The following is a 22,507-nucleotide window of genomic DNA, read 5'->3' on the forward strand; positions in this document are numbered from 1 at the left end:
AGGAATGGCCCTGCCTGTGCCTATTGCAAAAGCAGATTTACAGACAGGATCTACTAGAGCCTTTATCCGGGAATCCCCTCTGACCTTAGGAAATGGGGGGACACCGATGCAGAAGAGCACTGCCCTGTGGGATAGCAGACATCATGGGGATGTGGTGGTGGCCCATCATGGGTTGCTTTAGTTCTGAAATAGGGACACACTTTCTGGCAGACACTTGGACACTTCATGGACATGTGCCTAGTTTCTTGGTCAGGTCTCACTGGGCCTGGGATTTTGTGCTCTTTGGTTCTAGCTGTAGAATTTGCCAATAGAATTAAGTGGTTAAAACACAGGTGCTGGGACCAAAATGCCAGGGCTGTACGCTTCCCAACAATGTGAGCTTGAGCAAATTGACTTAAGCTTTCTCTGGTGTCAGAGGTATGCCTTACTGAACAGACGAGGGTGTTCTGTTAATAAAACCTGCTTCATGGGTTATTGTAAGAAATTAAATGATTATTATTTGTAAAGTGCTTAGGGCAGTGCCTGGTACAAGGTGAGGGCTCTATCAGGCTTTGTCAAATCCAGTGAGGCTGTACATTGGGCAACAGAAGGCCAACCCCAGCAAGCCCTTTCTTGTTCCCTGATGGTGTCCCAGTTTTGGAGAGAGGTGATGTACCTCCTTCCTTCTCAGCTTTGACCCAGATGTACCTTCTCAGGATCCCCAATGGAGATGCACAAACCAGGAGACCCTGCTTCACACAATTTGGCCCCTGATCTTTTCAGTCTGTAAAGCAATTTCAGTCTATGGGAACATAATACATTTTGTTTGACTGTATTTACATTGTTGGCGTCAAAGCAAAAATTGCCCTGGATAAAGTTAAACATTCGAGGAAGACTATTCAAGGATGTTGCGATGCCACGCCACAACTCAGTCTGAAATTAGCTCCACTGAAACAAAAAACATTGAGGGTGAAAGGAAGATCCTGGGCCATGATCATATCTTTACAGTGAGAGGTAGTCTTGTATCTTGAGGTGAGGTGCCCGCAGACGATGGGCTCTTACTCTCCCATTGGAACTGAAAGATGGTGGTGCTGTCTGCTTTAATAATTATATTTTAAGCTCCCAGGTCCATGAGAAGTATATTCCTGTGTTGTCAAACTGTCAGGGGACTTTTAAAAAAAGATTTACATATACCTTGAAGGGGTAGAAAAAGAACTTATAAATTTTATAAAGAAAATACTTCCCTTTTCTCTAGGAAAAGGGAAGTCAGGGACCAGAATCAGGAAGAAACCTATCCAGAGTTTAATCAAGCTGAGGGAAATGTTAAGGCTGTCTTGGTCATCTGTGTTTTAGAAACTGGAAGGAAATTTGATGCAAAATGTTGCTTTCACAGACTTCCTTTGGATGGTGAACAAAAGCAGTGTGGTTTCTCTATTAGACCATGATAATGGCCCAGTATCTTTTGGTGGTGCTAGTGGTAAAGAATCTTCCTGCCAATGCAGGAGACGTGGGTTCGATCCCTGGATGGGGAAGATCCCCTGGAGTAGGCAGTGGCACCCCACTCTGAGATTCTTGCCTGAAAATTCCCATGGACAGAGGAGCCTGATGGGCTGCAGTTCATGGGGCCACAAAGAGTCGGACGCGACTGAGTGACTGAGCACGTCTTGTGCTGGAGTGTCCAACCTTAGCCCTTTCCTCTTTCAGAGGGCAGCTAACTCTCTAAGAAGGAGAAAGCCTCATTTTCCTTTCTGTGCTGAGCCCTCTGAGACCTGGTCCAACTGGTAAGGTAAAATCTCTCCCCTGGACCAGAGACCGACAGTTTGTCCTTGAATTCATCAAGGCTCCATGGTTTTGGAAAGAACAACTTAACAGAGAAAAGTCAGGGCTAGCTAATTTGGAAGTTGCCATGAACCTCAAAGGGGGTGCACTTTAAAGTGGTAGGTGGGCCCCCTCAAAGGAAGAAGACCCTTTATGGATTACTACTCCCAACCTGAGCCCCATTAGCTCATCAGCCCTCAAGTGCACAACCATTTCCTTTGGGAAATCTCCACTTCCATCCACTCCCAGTCATTCAGTCTGCAAAAACCATCTGGAACTTCAGCAAAATGGTTAGTGATGCCTCTTGGTCTTTAAACCCCACAGAGCAGCCAGGGAGGAGGGCTTCTTGTTGCATGGAGATGGGTAGTAGACATGAAGTCTGCTGGTCAGATTCATTTTTCATGTTCTCAATCAAGGTGAGCTGCAAGCATGCTCATTCCTTTACCCCATATGTTGTGTCTGACAGTCCCACCCAATGGCCACATTCATTTTCAGGGATGACACAGTCTAAATTGATCTTGAGAAGTATTTCTCAAATTTGCAAGGTCCCTTTCTCTCCTCATGCACTTTTCCCTCTCTCTTCCTCTTCCCCTGAGACAGTGAGCCCCATTTTTGTGCAGAACAGTGTTTGTTTGTTTTTCTGCTCTACCCTGGGGTGAGCTCAGAGTGGAAAGGAGAAGATGACTGGAATATTAAAGGAGCTGCATTGCCCAGGGGCCCTTCCCAGCCTGCTGGGGACCTTTGGTGAATGATTAAGGGGTAGGAAGGGCTTCCCTGATGGCTCAGACTGTAAAGAATCCGCCTGCAATGCGGGAGACCTGGGTTCAACCCCTGGATTGGGAAGATCCCCTGGAGGAGGGCATGGCAACCCACTCCAGTATTCTTGCCTAGAGAATCCCCATGGACAGAGGAGCCTGGTGGGCTACAGTCCATGGGGTCACAAAGAGTCGGACGCGACTGAGTGACTAAACACAGCAAAGGGTGGGGAAGTTGCTGGTTCTTACCTTAGCCCATGGGATTTGGCTGTAGAAATAAACAGTTGTAGTTAAATTGTTATATTTTAGCCTCTCAAAAAGGAACCCCTTTCAGCCTTAAAGCAGACCCTGATCAGCAGAAGACAAGGTTAAGGGTCAACAGAGTTTTAAGCAAGACACAGGAGAACACTGGGTCCTCTGTTGTTCGCCACACACAGGCCTGATTCAGGTCAAGGTGGAGCCCCCAGCAGCAGGAGTGCACACTAACCTTTGTCCCAGGCAGTGCTTTAAAAGGACCCACCTGCTTTTCATGTTGGTTCCAAGAGGGTAGAGCATCCTTAGTGTGGCCCCAGCACAAAGAGAATCTGGGGCAGAAACAAAAAGCATTCTGGATGGTATGTAAACAGACATGGGCTCTGATCTGGAGTTTAGAAGGCAAGAAATGACTCATCTTCACAGAAAAGGCCCACAGGCTGCCATCTGGAGCTCTAGGAAGACAGCCTTTTGAACTCAACATAAGCCACAGCTGAGTGTGTTCAAAAGGCTAACTAAACACAGAATGACCAGGTAAGAAATACATGCCATAATATGAACGGCCTCAAAGCCCAGCCCAAAGCAGCTACCTCATTTTCGGAGCCCAGTGCAACATGAAGATGTGATGTCCCTTGTTTATAAATTATTAAGAATTTCAAAACAGTGACAGCAGAGGATTAAAGCAAGCACGGGGACTCTTCTCTGCGTACAGCCTTATGTGATTGTACAGCCATCCATAGCATTGGCCCTGTGTCTCCAACAGAATTAATCCAAATATGTAGGACGCACTATCAAAATTCGTTGCTGCCTAAATCTTACCTAGCAGTCAGAGAAAGAACTTTGTCCTCTTGACAGAGCAGTGATATCAGAGGGGTAAGAGGATGGGCGGTGGGCCTCCCCAGAATCCATTCTGAACAAAAATGTCTTTACTCTGTAGTGGAGACTGACTCCCTGTTCCTCTTCCTTCCTTTCCTTCAGAGAAGAACTTTCCTTTTTTTTTTTTTTGCGGGGGCGGAGAGGTGGGTGTGTTCCCATTTTTCCTGATCTACTGGTATCTGTGTCTGGTCTGGAGTTCCCCTGATTCTGTGAAAAGGCTTCCTTTACACATGATTTCTTTCCCACCCTCCTCCTTCTTAGCAAACACACAGCTCTTGAAAAGACTCTTTTTTTTTTTTTGCAAGTTCTGTGGCTTTTATTAAATATACACTGTAATACCAAACTGTGATTACATGATGTCTGGCTTTCCCTGAATTCAAATTTAATATCCTGAAAAATGGGAAGCTTTATTGCAAGGCTGAAGTATACTAGGAGTGGGGGACTTGAGGGCGAGCGCATGTGGGTCTGTTGATTGCTTTTATTCCCCCTTCTAAGATCTCTACCTGGTCATGGTTTGGTACTTGTTAACCTCCACTTTACGTTTTAGATTGCCTTTTTTATCCTCTTGAATTATGTTCATTACACAGTGATTCTAGACATTATTTCAGAAGACAAATAATTTATAATTCTACAGCCTTAATACTCTGTTTCCACATTCTGTTATTGTCCTGGATTATATTTTTGATTGGTGCATTCATAATGGAGTTATAGGTTTCTGTCCTGGTATAGTTGAATTTTAATCCCTTCTATACTCATAAAGGTGAAACACACTTATAAACTTAAAGGAGATGAATGAACAATAAACAAGAAGTGTTAGAACTGCCTGCAAATGGAAGCAATAATCATTTAGAGACCGAGAGTCTAATAAAATGGAGCTGAAGTGATCTTAGTGGTTACTGGTCCTGTGCCTTTATTTTGCAGAAAAGGAAACTGAGGACCTGACATTAAATAACCTGCCACACAGGTCCTAGGGGGCAGTCAGGATTAAACAGGCTATAAGTGCCTGTTTAAAAATACAGGCTGATTTGAATCAGTTCTAATGAGGTGGATGAAACTGGAGCCTATTATACAGAGTGAAGTAAGCCAGAAGGAAAAACACCAATACGGTATACTAACGCATATATATGGAATTTAGAAAGATGATAACAATAACCCTGTGTACGAGACAGCAAAAGAGACACTGATGTATAGAACAGTCTTATGGACTCTGTGGGAGAGGGAGAGGGTGGGAAGATTTGGGAGAATGGCATTGAAACATGTAAAATATCATGTATGAAACGAGATGCCAGTCCAGGTTCAATGCATGATACTGGATGCTTGGGGCTGGTGCACTGGGACGACCCAGAGGGATGGTATGGGGAGGGAGGAGGGAGGAGGGTTCAGGATGGGGAGCACATGTATACCTGTGATGGATTCATTTTGATATTTGACAAAACTAATACAATTATGTAAAGTTTAAAAAGAAAAAAAAAGAAAAAAAAATACAGGCTGAGCAGTACTGCTTCCACACTAGTGTCTTTGGTGGAACATCAGATCTTCGAGTGTCTATCCTTCATTTGTGATTTGAGGGCGTTGGAACAGATTTGAATCCAACTTGAAACGGACACAATGACCCCTGCCTAGTCAGCCCAGGACACACATAATGAAAAATATGGTAGCAATTACAACATTCAGTGTTGAACACTGGCTCACCAGATCCTTAGGAAAGCTGAAGACTGGATCTCAAACTGGATATGTGACAGCACATTCACTGCCGGACTGATCCGTAGGCTAGTGGGCTTCTTTTAAAATTACTAACTCAGAGGAAAGTGAGAGGGTTCTAAGCACGCAAATGGACGGGCCGTTCTCTTTCAAGTGCGGTAAACCATCCCTTCGACTTTTCAGAATGCTTCTCAAGTAGAATAAGGCGCCCTCTACTGGTAGGACCTATCGTCCACGAAAAATCAGAACTTGTTAGGCTTGTGAGAAATGGGAGGGAAAAAAAATCATAGGATCAGAACAGATTCGAATTGCAAAGAAATATGAAGAAATGGCTAGTTTAAGAATCTCAACTTTTCAGACAAGAAACATGGATCTAGAAAGTTTAAAACTTTTCTCATAAAATTGTTAGCAACATTCTTCTGAGGAAATGTTCATGTAAGTGTCGAAAATCTCTTTGTTAAAATGTAAAGTTAGCTTTCTAAAAATAGAAGCCTCTTGACAAGTACTCACCGAGTCAGAAAGGAATGTTGTGTGTTGTTGTGTCTGACTCTGCGACTCTTTGTACTGTGGCCCGCCAGGCTCCTCTGTCCATGGGATTTTTTCAGGCAAGAATACTGGGGTGGGTAGCCATTTCCTCCTCCAGGGGAATCTTCCAGACCTAGGGATCAAACCCGTGTCTCCTACATTGCAGGTGGATTCTTTACTGCTGAGCCATCAGGGAAGCCCCTCAAAAATGGATACAAATCCCATTATTGCTCAGGGAAGAGTATGGTTCTCTCACCTTCACATGAAATTCTGTACTCCATTTGCTAAACCAAGGTTTTCTAAACTGTAGTCATTCAAGTCACTGACCTGCTTTTTGCCATATCCAAGTACTCTGTCTTAATATTTAATATTTTTCTTTCAATCACGTCATTTTTTAATTTCAGCCTCTTCCTGTGCAATAGAATCCTTGAAATTTCAAGTTTACTGTGTTGTGTGTGTGTGAAACAATGTTCTTTTTAAAAGATTTTTTTGCCGTAAACCATTTTTTTATTAAAAATTATTATTAATTTTAATTTTGGCTGTGTGGGTCTTTGTTGCTGTGCAGTCTTTTCTCTAGTTCCTGTGAGCTGGGGCTGCTCTCTAGCTGCGTTGCAGGCTTCTCATCGCAGTGCTTCTCTCGCTGCAGAGCCCAGGCTCAAGGGCGCTCAGGCGTCAGTGATTGTGGCACGTGGGCTCAGTAGTTGCGGCTCCGCTCCCCATCTCTAGGACACAGGCTCAATAGTTGTGGCACATGCGATTAATTGCTCCAAGGCACGTGGGATCTTCCTGGATCAGGGATCAAACTCAGGCCTCCTGCATTGGCAGGCAGGTTCTTTACCACTGAGCCACCAGGGAAGCCCAACGATGTTCTTTTTGTGTGCCAATTAAATTCATCTCATTTAATTATCTCATATATAAAGTGCTTTACAAAACACTGAGGTAGATATATTTCATTTAAATGGTGTAAATATAGTGGCCATAATTTCATTTTTCCATTCACGGCAAGTTGTTTATTGCTTTTCTTCACCTGGTCTCTCCCTCCTGCCCTACTCCCTGTCTTGAAGTCTTCCTTCATCCCCTTTCCATTCTTTCGGTCTTTTGGTTCAGTATTCACATTTCCTTTTCCCCAGTGAGGTGAAGAAAGCTTTCTCTCCCTATGGCCCACTGGGGACTGTGCCTCATTTGATATCGAACTCCAGGAAACCATATTGAAACAAACTGGGATTTGACAGAATGAATAAAAAGACCTTTGTATTCTTGTCTTTTTCTAGGAATTGAGGCTTGAGGAATATTGAAAAGTGATGTTATTTCTATTTCATCCTTATAGTCAGCCTCCTCTGAGGAAATGGCACATAAACACAGAAAGTCCAGTGTATAAAAACACATTTAATAAATGATTCCTTGAAGAATATACTGGAGAGTCTGTTTTTGTTCAGGCCCTGTGAAAGCTGTAATACCTACAGGGGAGAATGGAGATGAGAAAAAGTTTGATCTTCATGAAATCTTTTCCTTTATTAAACATTCCTGTGGAATTAATCCAAGCTTTGTTTCTTCCAGAATAGAGGGCTTCATTATGCATTGATTGCTGGATGAATATACTCAGTTGCCAGTTGGTTATAACTTGGTGCCAGGATGAACCCCCATTATTTACAGTAGATTATCTGTATTGAAGCTGATTTGAAAAGGATCAGTTTTGAAATCTCTTGTCATTATCATCTATTTTCTTTGTTGAACCTATTGTATCATCTCTGTTGACCCTTAATGAAAAGTGAATGAATAACCTTTTGACAGAAATATTTATATTTTTAAGCTCAGAAAGAGTTGTTCCAAATTCAAGCTGTTTTATAATAAGAAGTGCAGAGAAAACTCTTCTCCCAAAGGAAAGCGTGTCGTGACTGAATTTTCCTTTTAGTAATACTTACATAGTAGTTTCAGAATCATATGGAAAATTTTTACAAAATAACCTATGATAAGCCCAAACATAAATTGAAACTAAAGTTACGGCAATATGATTCTATATACTTTCTTATTCGAGGGGAAATTTAAGCATCTTCAATCCTAACAACAATTGATTTTAAAAACACTAGTGCAAGACTCCAGGACCCCTGCAAGGAGTGGGTGCTCTGCATGTACCACGGCTCCCTGAAGAGATTCTTTCTGATGGCAAACAGATGCAGACCCCATAGAGAGGCAGATTTCCGCTGTAGCCATCACAGGGATATACTGCGCCTTTGAAATGACATCAGCCAGGAAATCAGTGACTGGAGTTTCAGGTTTCATAGAAGGATTTTACTTTGCTTTTTGTAGGCCCAAAGACGGCAGAAGGAGGCAATAAATTCTGGCTTAGAACCTCTCCCAGTAGATGTTTAAAGAGATTATATTAGTAAATCAACTGTCCCAATCCCCCTATGTGATATGGACCATCCGGTTTGGGTTTGAATTTCTTTTGTCTTTCTTGTAGAGAACTGATATAAACCAACAATTCAGAATAAGTTGGACAGAAAGGTGGAATACAGTACTGGGAGGATTATCAAGAACTAAAGTAATTATTTTTTATGAAGTTTTTCCTGTAACTAGATTTATGACTGGAAAGGGCCAAAGCTGAAATCGTGCAATAAGTAGATTAGCGTTTCTCACTGGGGAAAAGATAAGGTTGCCTCACTTTAACGCGTGGGTTTACTGTTCATGAGTAAATACTGCTGTTGTTTCCATTTTCATCTTTACTCTTCTATTATAACTGTGCTTTTACTGAAACACTCTTACATAAACATGGAGGAAATTCTAAAATTGAGGAATATATTTTCCACATGAGTCACTATACACATTGATGTTTATCTTGTGGTTCTGCCAAGAAACAGTGAGCAAGGCTTAGACTTACAGCAGTTCATTTGGATAAAACAATTCTCATTTACTTCTACATAAGTGAACACTCACCCAAGAATACAAAGGCACACCAAATCTTATGAATAGCCACTGCAATTTCAAATGACTAGATGAGCAGTTAATACGAATGAAGTCAAGGTTGCAGGCAATGTCTTTACAAAGGCCAGCTGAATCACTGGTGCCTAAGGAATGGTGCTGATCTCAAGGACGACTGGATGACTCATGTGTTGGGAATACGGATAAAAATTCATCACCTCCTGGACAACGCTCAAAATGTATGACCTAAATATGGTGAATGTGGTCTGGATGCTTTTAGACACAAGTAACAGAGAAATCTGGCTCAAATAAATTTAATCAGCTATATTTTCCATTGTATAGGAGACCCAGAAGTAAGTCAGGCTCTAGAACAGCCGTTACAGTGGCTCAAAGATATCATCAAAGACTCGAGTTCTTTCTTTCTCTTTGATATCTCAAAGTCACCTTCACACTTTAGATTGGTTTCTGTGATGGTCACACAATGGTGGCAGCAGATTCAGATCTATAACACAGAGAAAGAGACAGTCTTTCTTACATCCTTTTTTTTTTAAGAGATGATAAAACTTTCTCAGCAGCCCTTCCCATGCCTTGGAAAATATTGGTTCACACGGGTTTTTCTAACTCAATCACGAAAAGGGGGATTTCAACAATGGGCTTAGATGAATGGTTCTCAACTACATTTTGAAAGTTGAGAAAAATACTGATACCTGGGTTCTATCCTCAGAGATCCTAAGATGCAGTGTGAGGTGCTGAGAGTTTTAAAAGCTCTGTGGGTGATTCTAATTTGTAGATAAGCATTTGAGAATCATAAATTTAGACCAGATTTCCAGAAGTGGGGGTAGAATAGGAGTAGGGAATGCATACTGAATTATAAACCACTATAGTCATTAAATACTGTTGCATTTGCAATGTAAATTTTAAAAGGTGAATGTTAATCTATAAATACACACATGAGATTTGCGTCAAGTTTGGAGGAATTCATATTTATAACAAGACCAGATGAATGTGGTCCATACTAGGAGAACAAATTAGATGCATCCAAAGCCAACAGAGGCAGAAGATATTAAGAAGAGGTGGCAGGAATACACAGAAGAACTGTACAAAAAAGATCTTCACGACCCAGATAATCATGATGGTGTGATCACTCACCTAGAGCCAGACATCCCGGAATGTGAAGTCAAGTGGGCCTTAGAAAGCATCACTATGAACAAAGCTAGTGGAGGTGATGGAATTCCAGTTGAGCTATTTCAAATCCTGGAAGATGATTGTGTGAAAGTGCTGCACTCAATATGCCAGCAAATTTGGAAAACGCAGCAGTGGCCACAGGACTGGAAAAGATCAGTTTTCATTCCAATCCCAAAGAAAGGCAATGCCAAAGAATGCTCAAACTACCGCACAATTGCACTCATCTCACACGCTAGTAAAGTAATGCTCAAAATTCTCCAAGCCAGGCTTCAGCAATACGTAAAACGTGAACTTCCAGATGTTCTAGCTGGTTTTAGAAAAGGCAGAGGAACCAGAGATCAAATTGCCAACATCCGCTGGATCATCGAAAAAGGAAGAGAGTTCCAGAAAAACATCTATTTCTGCTTTATTGACTACGCCAAAGCCTTTGACTGTGTGGATCACAAGAAACTGTGGAAAATTCTGAAAGAGATGGGAATACCAGACCGCCTGACCTGCCTCTTGAGAAACCTATATGCAGGTCAGGAAGCAACAGTTAGAACTGGACATGGAACAACAGACTGGTTCCAAATAGGAAAAGGAGTACGTCAAGGCTGTATATTGTCACCCTGCTTATTTAACGTATATGCACAGTACATCATGAGAAACGCTGGGCTGGAAGAAGCACAAGCTGGAATCAAGATTGCCGGGAGAAATATCAATAACCTCAGATATGCAGATAACACCACCCTTATGGCAGAAAGTGAAGAAGAACTAAAGAGCCTCTTGATGAAAGTGAAAGAGGAGAGTGAAAAAGTTGGCTTAAAGCTCAACATTCAGAAAACGAAGATCATGGCATCCAGTCTCACCACTTCATGGGAAATAGATGGGGAAACAGTGGAAATAGTGGCTGACTTTATTTTTTGGGGCTCCAAAATCACTGCAGATGGTGATTGCAGCCATGAAATTAAAAAATGCTTACTCCTTGGAAGAAAAGTTATGACCAACCTAGACAGCATATTAAAAAGCAGAGACATTACTTACAAAGGTCCATCTAGTCAAGGCTATGGTTTTTCCAGTGGTCATGTATGGATGTGAGAGTTGGACTGTAAAGAAAGCTGCTGCTGCTGCTGCTGCTGCTGCTAAGTCGCGTCAGTCGTGTCCGACTCTGTTCAACCCCATAGACGGCAGCCCAACAGGCTCCCCCGTCCCTGGGATTCTCCAAGCAAGAATACTGGAGTGGGTTGCCATTTCCTTCTCCAATGCGTGAAAGTGAAAAGTGAAAATGAAGTCGCTCAGTCGTATCCAACTCTTAGCGACCCCATGGACTGCAGCCTACCAGGCTCCTTTGTCCATGGGATTCTCCAGGCGAGAGTACTGGAGTGGGGTGCCATCGCCTTCTCTGACAGAAAGCTGAGTGCTGAAGAATTGATGCTTTTGAACTGTGGTGTTGAAGAAGACTCTTGAGAGTCCTTTGGACTGCAAGGAGATCCAACCAGTTCATCCTAGAGGAGACCAATCCTGGGTGTTCATTGGAAGGACTGATGTTGAAGCTGAAACTCCAGTACTTTGGCCACCTGATGGGAAGAGCTGACTCATTTGAAAAGACCCTGATGCTGGGAAAGATTTCGGGCAAGAGGAGAAGGGGACGACAGAGGAGATGGTTGGATGGCATCACTGACTCAATGGACATGAGTTTGAGTCAACTCCAGGAGTTGGTGATGGACAGGGAGGCATGGTGTGTTTATGGCATCACAAAGAGTCGGAATCAACTGAGCGACTGAACTGAACTCAACTAAAAGGCAATTAAAACCATTTATAAGATATTATAAATATTAAATATCATATTAAATAATCAGCAACAAGGGAAGTAGTAAAAGTCATGGCTCTGGAAAAAGGAATGCTTAACATTGATAGAGTCAGAATAATTTGGGGGAAAAAAAGTACCTAAGAAGTGGAATGAGGTTGAGTGGAAAGAGCACAGGAGTTGAGCCAGAAGCTCTGTGTTCTGATCCTGTTATGGCCTCTTATTTGTTCTTGGACAAGTCCTAGTAATATCCGTGAGCCTCAGATATTTTAGTTTTGATCTGCATTTCCATAATAATTAATGATGTTGAGCATTTTTTCATGTGCCTCCTGGCCATCTGTATGTTGTCTTCTTTGGAGAAATGTCTACTTATTTCTTCTGCCCATGTTCTGATTGGGTTGTTTGGTTTTTTGTTGTTGAGTTGTATGAGCTGTTTGCATATTTTGGAAATTAAGCCCTTATAGGTCCCATCATTTGCAAATACTTTCTCCCATTTCATTGGTTGTCTTTTCATTTGTTTATGGTTTCCTTTACTATAGAAACACATCTAACTTTGATTAGTTCCCATTTGTTCCTGTTATGATTTGATTCTTGAAACTTTAAAAAAAAAATTTACTTGTGTACACCGGGTCTTAGTTGCAGCATGCAGATCTTTTTTAGTCGCAGCGTGCAGAATCCTTAGTTGCAGCATGCAAACTCATAGTTGCGGCCTGTGGGATCTAGTTCCCTGACCAGGGATCAAACCTGGGCCCCCTGCATTGGGGGCTTGGTGTCTTAGCCACTGGACCACCAGGAAGTCCCACTTCCTGGAGCTTTGACTTTATAAAATAGGATGTAACCATCTCTTGTGATATATATATTGTATTTCTTGACTTAAAGATGAATTTAAATGTCTTAAATTTAAATGAATTTAAATAGTTCTCCAAAGTATATATTCTCCTTTCTGGTATATGAACTACATAAATTATAGGAGATGACTTTGGCAAATTTGGAATAACTGAGACCAAGAGGTTGAGTCTTCACAGAATAGGCTCTTACCATGTATAGCAGAGACAGAAATACTAACCAGCCAGTAATTTCCTGGAAAGTCTTGACAAGATCTTTAAGAGTCTTTGGATACTCTGTGGACAAAGTTTTTAGAGCAGTTGTCATGAGTGCTGGTGAAACCTTTTGTCATATGTCATTTATCTGAGGCATTTGCCTCTTGTACTAAAATAACTGGAAATAAAACAACAGCAACAAATGCTTGCTCACACAGCTTACTTGGGTCCTGATAGCACAGTGCAGCTTTAGCCATTTTGTAGTTTTTGAACTGAGGTACCAAGTCATTGATAAATGATGATTAATTTCACAAATATGTGCAAATTGCACTTTTGAGCAAGGACTTGGACTTAGTGTACATGTTCAACTGATAAGATTCACAGTCAAGTTATTGACTGACCCTACTTTAACATATGTTCATTTTTCATACTAGAAATATGCATAGAACTCTATTTTCTAATAGTTTTTCCCTATGAAGGCAATTCATTTTCTAATACGTACATATTTTGCTGTAGACAAGTGTTCAGTATGTGATAGATCAAACCTGGCCCAAATCCAAGGGAGTTGATTTAAACACCCAAAAGAACCTCAATTAATAGGGGGATTCAAGTACAAAGTAATCACCTCAAACTACCCCATACAGTCTCCAGCCAAGATAATATTTTAAAAAAGACATTATACCTAATATAAAGCAAAATGTTTAAAAAGACCACACTATACCTATAACTAATGAATTAATTACCTTATGGCTAATCCCCAGCTCTGTTTTTCAGTATAAAATGATTATGATACAGAAAAGCAAGTATGCTCTAGACTTAAGAGTAAAATTAATCCCCAGTGTTGTGGAACATTTTAAGTAGTAACAGTATTGTACATCTTCATAAGTCACTGTTGTTCTATTGAGATCAAATAAAGTTTTTTAAAAAAAGTATAGGAGTTCCTGCAAGTATTGTATACAAAGCTCACCATATTCTACAAATTCTACAGAGCCAGTGCTCTTAGTGATTCCTTTTAAAATTTTCCTCTGGCTTTACTAATTTAAGAATCACTTTTTATTGATAGGTTATTTCAATTTGCAAAAATGCATGGTTAAATTGTTCTAAAGTCATCTTGATAATCATAGTGCTAGCTTACCTGACGCATTGCTAAAACGTTGGTATGCATGTTTAATACCTGCTTATGGTTTCAACCACCAGCTGTCAGGAAATTACTCCCTTTTATAATTGACAAAAGGCAAAAAATAAAGGATAAAAAAGAAAAAGAAAAGAGGGTGTGTGGTAAGGGAGAGATATTTTTCATTTCTTGTCTTGTGATACATTTTATAGCAATAAACACTGCTACCTCCTAAATAGAGCCTTTCAAGGCAAAAAAAGAAGCCGCTCCAAAAGAAAGCTTTATAAACTGGAAATTCTCTTCCTGTTCTTTGTGGCTTTGTCCTTTTGAAAGTCTGCATGACCTCTCCTCGTATTAAAACAAGGGTGTGAGGACTGATGACTCGACTGAGTGAGTGAGTTACAGAAGTAGCTCTGGCATCTGTTACTTCCACTCTGTTATCCATTACTGCTGTTCTGTTAATGGCAGCAGACACTTGATTAACTACCGAGATTTGGACATGAAGGGGATCCAAGGTGGGCTGTAAAGTAAATCACAAAGCTAAAGCTCTGTTTCATCTTCACCTCAGTGTTCCTTTCTTTACAAATTTCTGGCAGACTGGCAGCTGGAGGCCTCACTTCAGGGGAATGAGAGACTATTTCAAGAATAACTGATTTTAAAAATACATACTATAATAACTTGTTAATAAAACTCCAGAAATATATATAATTTTTGGTATATCCTCTTAGAGAATAATTAAAAGCACATATCCCCTTCTCCAATAAATACACATCAGTAGATAAACTTAGAGAGATTGAGAAGTAATTTATAAATATTTACAAAATTCTTAATTTATGCACAACCATAGCAGAGAGCGAGGATTGCTTTATAATACATTTTCATAGCTAGAGCTATAACTAAATCTCCCAAGTGAAAAAAGACAAAAATCCAAATTTCTTAGTAGGTGTCAGAATGTTAATGCATCCAATGAGATAACAACAACAGTTACCTGAGGCGTTAATGTTTACTGTCGTAAGTAAAAATACCAAAAAACACTTGTTAATACACATAAATATTGTGTTTCCTGAGTGACTTATTAATATATATTCATGCCATAAAAAGAGGCAGCTTTCTTCTGTATGACTTACATAGAAGCAGATGTTGTAGCTGGAATTAACTGTGAAGAGTTACTTCAAATGACCGGGGCCTCAGTGGGTGAGTGAATTTCTTAAGACCTAAAACTTGACTGGGGAAAGTCTGAAACTCAATACCTTCGTCGTTTCATTATCAATTCAGTGCTCATTTCCTCCTACCTTGAACTCATTAGAGTCTCCACTCTTGATATTTGTTAGTATTCACAAGGAGGCACAATCGATTCTAAAAAATAAAAAATGGAATGTGAAGGGAAAGTTTGATTATGAAACTTAAGACCAATCAAGCAATCAAATTATGGAAGAAAAATGAAGTCATGAACCAAACTTCATACCTGAAAAAAAACAGTTCTTATTCATTTAGGACTTGTACTTCTCAAAGAACTTAGCCCAGGGTCCAAACTCAACATTGCTGAGATCCACAAAGTTGAAGGACTTAAAAAATAGAGTGAAGGCATTAAGTTTTAATAAGAATTGGTCTTACTGGACAGCACAGTCTATCCTGAGATACCACAATAAACCTATATTTATTTGCTGATTAAGAAATGGTCCAGGGACTTCGCTGGTGGTCTAGTGGTTAAGATTTTGCACTTCCACTGCGAGGGGCTTCGGTTGGATCCCGGGCATGGGGGAACTAAGGTCCTGCATGCCACATTGCACTGCCAAAAGAAATGGTCCAGCCATGGACCATTATATACCGGTCACCAGAGTAATGCAAACACACCACTCCTAACAGTTCTTTGGCTCATGCCACAGCCTTTTCTATAGCCTAAAGTAGAAAAGAAATTGCTCTTTATGGTTACTTGCTTATATAAAGATGTCACTCTAGCAACTGTTGCTTGAGGCCAGTATCTGGTGACTATTACTGGCAGAGAGAATGCAAAAGTGATTTAGCTTATACTGCATGCTCCCTTTTTTAAAAAAGCTAATTTTGTTGCGCTGGGTCTTCATTGTTGCATCCAGGCTTTTTCTAGTTGCAGTGAGCAGGGGCTACTCTCCAGCTGTGGTGTGTGGGCTTCTCATTATTGGTGGCTTCTCTTGTTGCAGAGGATGGCTCTAGGCACACGGGCTTCAATAGTTGTGGCACACAGGCTCAGTAGCTGTGAAGTGAGGGCCCTAGGGTGCTCAGGCTCAGTGCTTGTGGCGCTTGGGCTCAGTAGTTGCAGCATGTGGGCTCTAGAGCACAGGTTCAGTAGCTGTGGTACACAGGCTTAGTTGCTCCACAGCATGTGGAAGCTTCCTGAACCAAGGATTGAACCCATATTCTCTGCATTGGCAGGTGGATTCCTATCCACTGTAAAACCTGGGAAGTCCTCCCTACTCTTAATAAGATGGAAAAGTCCATCAGATAATATTGTTATTATAATTCTAAGTGTACAAAGTTCAAATATAACAACTGCAAAGTTGTTGGGAAAGATTGAAGGCAGGAGAAGAAGGGAACAACAAAGGAAGAGATGGTTGATGGAATCACCGACTCAATGCACTTGAGTCTGAGCAAGCTCTGGGAGTTGGGGAAGGACAGGGAAGCCTGGCCTGCTGCAGTCCATGGGGTTGCAGAGTTGGACATGACTGAGTGAACAACAAAAAAGTTGTCAAGGAGAAATATAGATTTTAAAAATTTGTGAAATGGGGCTAATGAAGAATTAAATAGAAGCCATTGTCAGGCATTACTATATAATCCAACCTATAATCTCGTGTTGTTGTTGTTCAGTTGCTCAGTCATGTCCTTCTCTTTCTGACCCCATGGACTGCAGCACGCTATGTTTCCCTGTCCTTTACCAGCTCCCTGAGCCTGCTCAAATTCATGTCCATGGAGTTGGTGATGCCATCCAACCATCTCGTCCTGTCATTCCTTCTCCTGCCTTCAATCTTTCCCAACAACTTTGTAGCTGTTATATTTGAACTTTGTCCACTTAGAATTACAGATGTGAATGATTCTTACTAGTATGTTCAGTTCAGTTCAGTCACTGAGTCATATCCGACTCTTTGGGACCCCATGGACTGCAGCACATCAGGCTTCCCTGTCCTTCACCAACTCCCGGAGTTTGCTCAAACTCATGTCCATTGGGTTCGTGATGCCATCCAACCATCTCATCCCCTGTCATCCCCTTCTCCTCCTGCCTTCAATCGTTTCCAGCATCAGGGTCTTTTCCAGTGAGTCAGGTGGCCAAAGTATTGGAGTTTCAGCTTCAGCATCAGTCCTTCCAGTGAATATTTAGGAATTATTTCCTTTAGGATTGACTGGTTTGATCTCCTTAAAGTTCAAGGGACTCTTAAGAGCCTTCTCCAACACCACAGTTTAACAGTATCAACTATTCAGCACTCAGCCTTCTTTATGGTCCAACTCTCACATACATACATGACTACTGGAAAAACCATAGCTTTGACTATATGGACCTTTTGTTGACAAAGTAATGTCCCTGCTCTTTGATACGATGTTCAGGTTTGTTATAGCTTTTCTTCCAACGAGCAAGCGTCTTTTAATTTCATGGCTGCAGTCACCACCTGCAGTGATTTTTGGAGCCCAAGAAAATATAGTCTGTCATTGTTTCCATTGTTTCCCCATCTATTTGCCATGAAGTGATGGGACCAGATGCCATGATCTTAGTATTTGAATGTTGAGTTTCAAGCCAGCTTTTTCACTCTCCTCTTTCACCTTTATCAAGAGGCTCTTTAGTTCCTCTTCACTTTCTGCCATAAGTGTGGTGTCATCTGCATATCTGAGGTTATTGATATTTCTCCTGGCAATCTTGATTCCAGCTTGTGCTTCATCCAGTCCATCATTTCCCATGATGTACTCTGCCTATAAGTTAAATAAGCAAGGTGACAATATACAGCCTTGATGTACTCCTTTTCCAATTTTGAACCAGTCCATTGTCCCATGTCCGGATCTATCTGTTGCTTCTTGACCTGCATACAGGTTTCTCAGGAGGCAGGTAAGGTGGTCTGGTATTCCTATCTCTTTAAGAATTTTCCACTGGGGAGCCATAATCTCTTGAATCAAAGCTTCTAACTATCTGGATTCATATGTGACTGTATTATTTCCAATATTCACATTCTTCTTTCAGGAGTAGTTCAGTAACAGCAGGTATGCACATCATTTGTCCAAGTTAACATGCAACAGGAAAACTGAAACTGCCAAACACGTTCTTAACATGCTCCAGAAGCTTATTTGGAACTAGTAGGTTTGGAAAGGAGTCACTTCCTTGAGCAAGGAGACTGCATGCTATCTATACTTCGTAAGGAAATGGAAAATTTTCTACAGTGTACAACATATAAACTCATTTAATAATCCCTTCAGAATTTCCTTCCAAATATGGGGCCATAACCATCAGCTGGATAAATGGTACTAGCTCAGATAACAGACCAAATATGACATAATTTCAAGCCCATGCAGAATTCACAATGAGCCAAATTCTTAGACAGATATAGAATCTCAGTACCCAGAGATGTCATGCTACACAATTATTCTCAGCATGTTTCATCTGGGTACCATTAGTTTTTTTCCTCCCTGAAAATTAAAAAAAAAAATTATTATAGTAGTAATTCCTACCATTCATTGAGAGCTATTAGGTTGAATCATGGGAACTGCTGTTTTTGTAGGTTGAAAACTTTTAAAAGCAGCAATGGTTCAACCTAACGTTGTTGACTTTTTCTAAACCAGGTTAAGTGGCCACGCCAGTCACTTTATAAAGGGTGGAGGAAACAAATAATAAAGCTCTTGTAGCTTGTAGAAAATTAAATGTCATAAGGTTTCAGAATCCATTGATAACATTTTATGGTATGAGTAGAAGACTTTGATGGGGTGATTGGAATAGAGTATTTTTTTTTTTTTTTTTTTGTAGAATATTTTTCTTTTTCCAAGAGGTTACAACATAAAAACAAAGTCCAGTATTAATGTGTCCTAAGTAGAAACAAGAATTAAAAACCAAGTTTTAAGGGTATCTTAGAACTTTATTAATAAGTGTTATTAATCAGTTAAAGAAAGGAGTAACATCATATATTCAAATTATTAACAAATGGACAAAAGAAAACCATGAAAATTTATCAGTTGTTTATTGTCTCCACACCACAGCACCATAGTTTTGATATGGTATAATTTCCTACTAAATCTTGCAGGTTAAAAAAAAAAATTGGAATATAAAGAATTTTTGTTAAAGAAAGCATTACAATTGTATTGGAAAATTCTGTCAAGACATACTAAAATCTATGCAAAACATATGCATTACAAATTAATGTTACTCAAAGATAAATTGTTGGAGTATAACATGAAATCAATCTCCAGATGTCCTACACATTAACTGAGTTCTGGACTTGACAGTGCTTGGTCCCTGGAGGATATAATCTTCTTGTGCAGGATTTTTTCAGCGTATAGCAAAACACAAAAGATACAAAGGAGAGATGTAGGCATTACAAATACTATTAGACACATTTCCTCATTCACTTTTGAATTTTTCATAAATCTTTCTAGGGTTCAAGTTCTTTTTATTATACTCCTTTTGTGATGTTTCTCAAAAGATACATCTAAATTATTTTCATTATAATTGTCAAGTGTACAAATTTCAATGTGTAACAAATGTGAAAACGCCAAAGGACAAAGATAAGAGAGTTGCAAATATATAAAGTTATCAGAGCCATTTTGATAAAAGCCATCATTAGACATTACTACATATTCCAGTCTATAATCTCATAAATCAAAGCTTTCAACTCTCTGGATTCGTATGTGACTGTATTCTTTCCAGTATGCATTCTTTCTTCTTCCAGGGGTTGCTCAATAACAGCAGGTATGTTCCTCCCATAGAGTTCACAGTGTTCAAGAAACTGAACACATTCTTGAATGACACTGTCACGAAGTACAATCATGTGTTTTGACATGTTTTCTAATAATGACAGGAAGCATCTTTTGGCATAATACCACGTATCAGTTCCTAGTTTTTTATTATAAGGTTCCAAGCTTTTGATAACCCGGGAAATACCAAAGTCATAATTTCCTTTGGCACAATAAAGCGTCCCTATCACCAGATTCACAATGCAGAAATGGTAGATTTTCTTATCTGGGTCATCATAGGAGAGCTGCTCTTCCTCTTTTTCAATCTTCCTCATCAACTCCTCAGCTTCTTCATTTTGACTTGTCATAATATACGAAACACACAGGTTAGCCAGCACAATAGCACTGACTTTCAGGATGTTGTCATAATGCTTCTTGACTATGGGCTCATAAAAACCTATGGCTTCTTTGTATTTGTTTTCCTGCATGAACAGAACATGAGCCACATTCAGCTTCCACACATCATGGTCGTTACAAAATTCCACAGATTTACGGAAGATCTTTTCTACCATTGGGTAATTTTCAAGGTTCCAGTAGATTTTGGCCTGGGCCATCAACACAGGAATGTACTTCTCAAGGGTGTCGTCATATTCATTCTCTGCCTTTTTGATAGCTTCATCATCTTTATTGTGTCTTGCTTCCTGCACTTGTTTGGTCAGTCTCCTGAGCTGTTCAGTCAGCATCCCTGCTAGGCCATCAAGCTTAACGAAAGCCTCTTCAGGAGCTGTCTGGCAAGTGATCATGGCATCCAAGAAATCATAGAGATAAGGTGTGAGGAACTTGTAAGTCAAATGGGCATTCTCTGCCAGGACGTCTGCTGCCAGGTCAAAATACTCATATTTACAATAGAGCAGCAACAGGTTGCCAAAGGTCTCTGGGGGAAAGGGGATCTGCTGGAGCAAAAACTGTAGTTTTTCAAACCCTTCTGTGGGCCTGGCATCCATGTTCATTAGTGCCTGATTGTGCAGGGTCACGGGGTCTAACTCCTCCTCTGCTCTTGGTGGCATGTCAGTGAGTGTTTCCTGGGCCGCCTCATAGTTTCTCAGTTGGTATTCTATGGCAGCCTTGAGGTTGAAGGCTTCCACTAGAGCAGTCTGGTGAAGGACTAAGGTGTTGCCAACACTTCGAACATCAATGCCCTCAGTAGTCATGCCCACACCCAGCTCCGGGTGCTGGCGGATACCATGTTCAATAATCTCCACGATATGCTTTAGGGCGGATGCATACTGTCGACTGCTGAAATAGGCCAAAGCCAGGTTGTAGGAAAGATCAGGCCGGTAGCCCGAAGCCTGCAGGGCCGCAGAGAACTTGGAACACGCGGCTTCATAATGTCCCTCCTTGTAGAGCAAACAACCCAGATTGACCTGGCCATCCAGCTCGTTCTCGCCCCCGCTGTCTTCTCCTCCTTCACTCAGTAGCTGCTCCACCAGGCTCCTGGCCCCGGGCAGGTCGCCCTCGCTGTACTTGATCGCGGCTTGGAGACGGAGGACCCGGTTGTGGTAGGAGGGGTTGTCCAGGAGGAGGAAGGACACGCGGGTGGCCTCTGGGTAGAGGCAGGCCTTGTACAGGGCCTGGGCCTGGTACAGGCGGTACTGCTCCAGCTCCGGGTGCAGCTGGCGCAGCTGCTCATAGCACTCGGCAGCCAGCGCGAACTCCTGTAGGCGGTAGTAGCAATAGCCCAGCAGCGACAGCCCGGCGCGGCTTCTCGGGCTCCGCTGGAGCTCTCCGCCCAGCAGCTGCACGGCTTCGGCGTACCGGGCATCCCGGATGAGTCGGTAGACAACCGCGGTGAACTCCCCGTCGGGGATGGGCTCACCGCCCAGCCCCGCCATAACTGCCTCCGCGGCTATGCATCCCAGTTACCAAGGCAACATGCCAACCGGAAACGGAAAACTGTTTTGTCCGGATATTACTTGGCAACGGGAAAACTGCGGAAGGAATATAAAAGAATCACTGAAGTGAATTTTTAAATTACTGTGTTAGTCCCCGAGAACTCCGGGCTGCGGAGGTCGTGAGTCAGGGAAGATAGACGAAAGGCCTCGGGGCAGTTCCGAAACGGAAACTCTACTTCCCGGCAGGCACTGGTCCGATCGCGCAGGCGTCTGGACGTGCAGCGCTGCATGCTGGGAGGCGTAGTCTCTGAAGGACGGACCCTCTTGCCTTCCATTAGTGTTGTTGATTAAAATTGCTGGCCGCCTTTTGTGTCACCTGTCTCTGGCTCGGGGAAGAAAGGTTTGCGATCTGAAGCCCCTTACGTTTTTAGCCTCATACACTTTGCAATATATACTCATGGTGTCGGTTAGTTTTTATAATTTAATGAGAAGGAAAACGTGGACTATATCTTCGGAATTCTTTTGGAATTAGAGTAGCTTCTCTTTTTAAGCTGCCTTGGCACACTTTCTAAGTAATATGCAGTAGATAATGATAATTCTTATTTTTGTCGTTTCCGCAAGTTAACGATGGGGAATGGTTTTGTGAATATTATCTGGTACTGGAAGACGTTTAATTTTAGATCCAGGTGTTCCCTCCGCCCTCCACAAAGAACAGTTATTATTGAGTAGATGTTAGTGTTTAATCTTGGCCATATCTATTGGTCTGG

General features: G+C 41.4%; 1 protein-coding gene across 1 annotated transcript; it reads right to left on the reverse strand.

Moving 5' to 3' along the window:
- Nucleotides 1–19,013: 19,013 nt before the first annotated feature.
- Nucleotides 19,014–22,507, reverse strand: LOC147378630 (intraflagellar transport protein 70A). The gene has a single exon (XM_086359998.1). It carries the CDS (start codon nucleotides 21,738–21,740, stop codon nucleotides 19,746–19,748), a length of 1,995 nt encoding a protein of 664 aa, XP_086216124.1. The 5' UTR covers nucleotides 21,741–22,507; the 3' UTR covers nucleotides 19,014–19,745.

Source organism: Bos grunniens, chromosome 2 (assembly GCF_055505025.1).
Source record: "Bos grunniens cultivar Pamir isolate PY7600 chromosome 2, Bosgru_T2T1.0, whole genome shotgun sequence".
NCBI classification, from domain to species: Eukaryota; Metazoa; Chordata; class Mammalia; order Artiodactyla; family Bovidae; genus Bos; species Bos grunniens.

Coding starts and splice junctions, on each gene's coding strand:
- LOC147378630 (XM_086359998.1), bottom strand. CDS start 21,740: ATGGCGGGGCTGGGCGGTGAGCCCATCCCCGACGGGGAGTTCACCGCG.